Here is a 6,189-nt window from a genome sequence, read left to right as displayed (position 1 = left end):
ATTTTTTTCTTTTTCTCTTGAGCTTGGGATGCTTGAACTTAAATTTACTTTTTTGTTCTCAAGTCAAATTGTAGGTCGCTGAGTTATGAGTATTAGTATTCCTAGGAATCCCCTAGTCCAAACTTCCATTACATAGAAGATGACACTTAGGGTCAAAGAGGAAATATAACTTTTCCAAATCCTCAGGACTCATTAGCAACAAAGAGATTTGGCCTGAAACCTAGATAATTTGTGGGTTGTCATTTTAGAGCTCTTTATAACGTGTCCAAAGGAGGGTGATCATTTTACTATTTAGGCAAAAAAGTTGTTTTATTATTTCAACATTTAACAAATACTATTTTAATTGGGGATACATCCTAATGTTGAACAACAACAAAATATCAGTAAAAATTCAGTGAAGTAATTTACTGATCAGTTTGTTAAGAAATGTTGTCCAGAAGTGGAGTCCATCCGCGATGGCCTCTAACTTTAAGAAGGCAAACATGGCATCAACTGCCCAGCGAAAAAGGATGAGTCCTAAACCGGAGCTTACTGAAGAGCAGAAACAGGAAATTCGAGAAGCCTTTGATCTCTTTGATGCTGACGGAACTGGGACAATTGATGTTAAGGAACTTAAGGTGGCAATGAGGGCACTGGGCTTTGAACCCAAGAAAGAAGAGATCAAGAAAATGATAAGTGAAATTGATAAGGAAGGGACAGGAAAAATGAACTTTAGCGACTTTTTGACTGTGATGACTCAGAAAATGTCTGAGAAAGATACCAAAGAAGAAATCCTGAAAGCTTTCAAGCTCTTCGATGATGATGAAACCGGGAAGATATCATTCAAAAATCTAAAACGTGTGGCCAAGGAGTTGGGTGAAAACCTCACCGATGAGGAACTGCAGGAAATGATTGATGAGGCCGATAGAGATGGAGATGGAGAAGTCAATGAGCACGAGTTCCTGCGCATCATGAAGAAGACCAGCCTTTATTAAGATCAGTGTCATCTGTTATAACGCGAGCATGTAGAACTCGATTTCGTGCCTGCTGTTGTCTGAAGCCTGGTTTTTGAGAACGTAAATTATTTTTCCCCCACTGACCTCTCTGTATGACTTTAGTACTAACTCTGAATCTATTTTCAACTTTTGAAAGTGTTCTTTGAAACTGAGGTTCTTTGCAAGGTGACCTACTGACTGCTTTAATTCCCCAGGACAGCACGAGAGCACGTTAGAGTGGAGAAGAGGGTCTTTGAGCTTTTGCACACCTGCTGTTCTGCCTTGTGTCACTTAACTCTTGTCCCGCATTCCCACATTTATGCCACCGCAGAGCAACTTCTTCACAGGCACACGTTGTACTTGTGTCACCACAAGCAGGGGGCATCTCTTCAATGGTCCCAATTTTAATTGGCACCTGAGTGCAGCTTTCTCTCTCTCTCTTTTTTTGCGGTGCGCGGGCCTCTCATTGTTGTGGCCTCTCCCGTTGCGGAGCACAGGCTCCGGACGCGCAGGCTCAGCAGCCATGGCTCACGGGCCCAGCCGCTCCGCGGCGTGTGGGATCTTCCTGGACCGGGGCGCGGGCCCGTGTCCCCTGCATCGGCAGGCGGACTCTCGGCCACTGCGCCACCAGGGAAGCCTGCAGCTTTCTCTTTTATAAAACCCAGTGAACTCTCTTACTTGCATTTGGATGTGTGTGTGTGTGTGTGTGCGCACGCGCGCTATTTGTTTTGTCTTCAAATAAAACCTTTCTTATTTTGAAAAAAAAAAAAAAAAAAAAAGAAATGTTGTCCACACTGGCTAATTTACATGAGGAAAATCATTTGGGAAATTCCTGGGTTTAGTTGATTCTGCTTAATACTGTGTAAAACAGTAATTTGTTATTATTTTAAATTATAAAATATTTCATGCATACAAAAAGGTTAGATAAAAATCTAATAGATACTCATATTTCCTCCACCAGATTTAATAAATGTTTCAAATTATGGCTTTTAGTTTTATCTATGTGAATATCATGTTAATATACAAGTAAGTATAATGTAAAAAATTTATAATGTAGTATTCAATTGTATTATTTATTTTTCTATTCTCCAAAGATAATAGGTAGGGTTTTTTTCCAATTTATTTCTGCTTTCACAAGCAGTACTGCAATTAACATTCTTATATACTGTTCTTAGTACACATGGAGTACTAGGATATATAACTAGAAGTAGAAGGCTGGCTCAAAATTCTTTCTTCAGTTTTATCAGATATCGCTCAGTTATACTAATTTTCCCTCTCACCAGCACATATGAGAGCTCCTGTTTCCCCCGTCCTCATATATCCTTGGAATTACAACTTTAAAATGTTTATCAGTCTTAATGAGAGTGAAGTGGTATCTCACAGTTTTAACTTGCATTTCTTTTGTTACCAATGTAATAGATGACATTTTTATATGCTTTATTGCATTTGGCTCTCTTCCTATGTATTTGACTTGCCTGGTCATAGCTTTCCTCAATTTTCTACCGAGTTGTTGTTTTTAAACTGACTTGTCAACGTTGTTTATGTATTCTGGGTACCTATTCTTTATCTGTTATATATGTTGCAAGTACATTTTCCCAGTGCATGGTATATCTTTTTTTGTTTGTTTATGATACTTTCTGAAATACAAAAATTTTAAATGTTAATGAAGTCAAATGTATCGATCTTTTAAAAAGCCTTATCCTTTATTTGCCTTATTTGCAAAAAACTTTCTTATTATGTTTGCCAATATTTTCTTCTAAAGGAGTTAAAACTTTGCTTTTCTTAAGTCTTTAATCCATCTGCAACGTATTTTGAGCATAGTATAAAGATAATTCGAATTTTACATTTTTCCATGTGGATAAGTCATTGTTCTTGTACTGTTTATTTAATGGTCTATCATTTTTACCTTCTGTCCAATACCACGTTTTCCTATATATGTGGATATTTTCCTGGGCTCTTTATCCTGTTCCAGTAGTCTGTTTATCCCTGCAAATACCACATGGCTTTTAAACTAAAGATTTATAGTAAGCCTTGACAGTTGGTGGGACATTATCATTCCTCCTTCTCCTCTCCTTCTATACAAAATTATCTTAGGTGTCTTAGCCTTTTATCTTTCCACATGAAACTCAGAATCAGCTTTATAATAATGCTGTTGGGATTTTGATTGCATTGAAGTTATAGGTTAACTTGAGAAGAATTACCACTTTTGTGATAATAAATTTTCTCCACAAAAAAAATCATGTATTTTTCATTTATTTAGGGCTTCTCTTATGCTCTTTAAGTTATTATTAAAATCTTCCATATAAATATCCTAAGCATATTTGGTTAGATATACACTTAGGATTTTTATTCCTATAGTGAATGAGATTTTTAAAAAACTGATCTTATGTTTTCTTTTCTTTTTTTTTTTTTTTGCGGTACGCGGGCCTCTCACTGTTGTGGCCTCTCCCGTTGCGGAGCACTGGCTCCGGACGCGCAGGCTCGGCAGCCATGGCTCACGGGCCCAGCAGCTCCGTGGCATGTGGGATCTTCCCAGACCGGGGCATGAACCCGTGTCCCCTGCATCGGCAGGTGGACTCTCAACTACTGTGCCACCAGGGAAACCCTATATTTTCTAATTGATTACTGCTAGCATATGGAACCATTGCTAATTTTTTAATAGTGTATTGCCTATCTAGAAACGTACTTTTATTAATTCCAATAATTTTGTTTCTCATTTTCCTATCCTTACGTTTTACTTTATTTTCTTGTTTTGTTGTACTGTATAGATAGTCCAATAAAATGTTGAATAAAGCCAGGAAAACAGGCATCCGTATCTTGTTTCTGACTAAACTTGGGATGCTTTTATTGTTTTGCCATTAAGTATTTTTGAGGTCTTTTTGATAGATGTACTTTATCAGTTTAAGGAAATTTTCTTCTACCCCCAGTTTGTTATAAGTTTTTAAACTATTTTTTCATGGACTTATTGGAGGCTTCATAAATTGTGTCAGCTGTAGGTTTAGGCTTTTTTTTTTTTTAACCTAATTGGTATGTAGAGAATATATTGTAGGCTGAAAATATGATAGCTGCTGACTTAGCCTTTAGAATCAGGAGGAAAAAAAGGTGTCACACGAGAATGTGTGACTAAATGTCAAGAAGTTCTATTTAATAAATGCTGAGGCTATGTTGAATCCGTGCATGCAGGCCTTCCTTGGGTACAGGAGTTTTGAAGAAATAGGTATAGGAGTCTAGTGAAGCCAAACAGCCTGGTGCAACGTATAGACTATGGGCTTATAACAAGTAATCAACACTATTCACAAATACGTGTCGGAAGGCGCACCTACTTAACACAACAGAATTACAAAAGTCTTCAAAGTTCTTATGCAAATGGCTTGGGTTAACTAGCTTGTTTGAATCCAAGACCTGTACAGTCATTATTATTTTTAAACAGAGGTTATGCTACAGTTAGTTTTGGTAACCTCTCTGTGTGCACATGTGCCCCTGCTCTAGCCTGCTAGAGAAAATCATCAGCCTTTCCCACAGCTGCTCTCCTGTATTACAGAGTAGAAACAAAGATTAAAGAGTCTTGGTAAGTCACTATCCGGGGCTTGTTCTCCACTTCAAAAATACCTGATAAAGAAGGTCCTCAAACACGGAAGCAACCTAAATGTCCATCAACAGAGGAATGGATAAAGAAGATGTGGTACATATATATAATGGAACATTAGCCATAAGAAAGAATGAAATAATGCCATTTGTAGCAACATGGAGGGACCTAGAGATTCTTATACTGAGTGAAGTAAGTCAGACAAGAAAGACAAATATCGTAGGATAAGCTTATATGTGGAATCTAAAAAAAGGGTACAAATGAAATTATTTACAAAACAGAAATAGAGTTACAGACATAGAAAACAAACGGTTACCAGGCTGTAAGGAAGGGAGGGATAAATTGGGAGATTAGGATTGACATATACACACTACTATATATAAAATAGTTAATTAATAAAAACCTACTGTATAGCACAGGGAACTCTACTCAATACTCTGTAATGACCTATATGGAGAAAGAATCTAAAAAAAGAGTTGATATATGTATATGTATAACTGACTGACTTTGCTGTACAGTAGAAACTAACACTGTAAATCAACTATATTCCAATAAAAATTAAAGAAAAAAAGTTCTCAACATCAAATCAGTTGAATTCCACAAATGTTTATTGACAGCCTGGTTCGTCAAATGTATTGTGTGAGTCATCATGTGACATATGAAGAATTCCCAAAGACTTTACAATTTAATTATAACAGGGAGCCAGTGGAGACTGAATTTGAAAATTTTGAAGATGGAGTACTGCTAGTTTGAAGTTGAATTCAGTTTTGGCTTATAAAGTGAGAGGTAGGAATTAGTCTCTAGGGAAAACTTTTTCTTCATTGGGAGGGATTGTTTTGCTTTTAGTCATGTAGATTTAAATAATGGGCCTCGCCACCTACTGTTTGGGGAGCTCTGAGTGAAATGAAGTAATGTAAATGTACTTGCTTCAGACTGCATTGTAAAATAATTTGTTAAGTAAATCGAGTGTACTCCCACAACTGTACTCCAGCAGAATTGGATAATTTTGCCCTTGAAATCTGAATGGAGGTTGCCTAATGGACAGAAGTTGATTTTTCTTTGATTATTTGTGTGTGAGTGTGTTTGCAAACAACTCTGCTGTTTATAAACTGTTTCCTCTTTTTTTTTTTTTTGCCTGGGCACAGAGCTAGAGTATTATTTCTTACCCTTCCTTACAATTAGTTGTGACCTTGTGATTGGTTCATTGTCAAAAATATGTAAGTGGACGGGATGTGTGTCGCTTCCAGGCCAAGGCTGTTAAGAAGTGTATAGGACTTCTCCATGCTCTCTTTCTCCTTTCCCTTGATGGATTCAGTTGACAAAGCATCTAGAGAGTGGCAGGGCCCCAAGATGAAAGAAGCCTGGGTCCCTGAATTGAGAGGACCCTTACCTGCAGATCTGGAATGCTATATTTGATCATTAAATGAATGGAAAATAAAGTATATTTGTTGAAATTTTTTATCTTATTTGTTACAGCAGCTCATCTGACCCTAATTCATACAGTGTTCTTGTCTAAGCACTTCTTCATAGCACACTGGGGAACTGGACTTCTACCACATACACGTACAGGTTCATGTGTTCACTTAACATGTGAGGAGAGGCTGTGAAAAGGAACTGACATCGATCTGG

The 6,189-nt window shown here is 37.3% G+C and overlaps 1 protein-coding gene across 1 annotated transcript; it reads left to right on the top strand.

Annotated features, from left to right (window-relative positions):
* The first annotated feature begins 442 nt into the window (after positions 1-442).
* Positions 443-1,692, top strand: LOC132531130 (centrin-2). Its single transcript, XM_060168713.1, has one exon. The coding sequence runs from the start codon at positions 456-458 to the stop codon at positions 972-974; it is 519 nt and encodes a 172-aa protein (XP_060024696.1). The 5' UTR covers positions 443-455; the 3' UTR covers positions 975-1,692.
* Positions 1,693-6,189: the final 4,497 nt, after the last annotated feature.

The sequence above is a fragment of the Lagenorhynchus albirostris genome, chromosome 1, assembly GCF_949774975.1.
Source record: "Lagenorhynchus albirostris chromosome 1, mLagAlb1.1, whole genome shotgun sequence".
Lineage (NCBI taxonomy): Eukaryota > Metazoa > Chordata > Mammalia > Artiodactyla > Delphinidae > Lagenorhynchus > Lagenorhynchus albirostris.
This window is presented reverse-complemented; position numbering and strand designations above follow the sequence as displayed.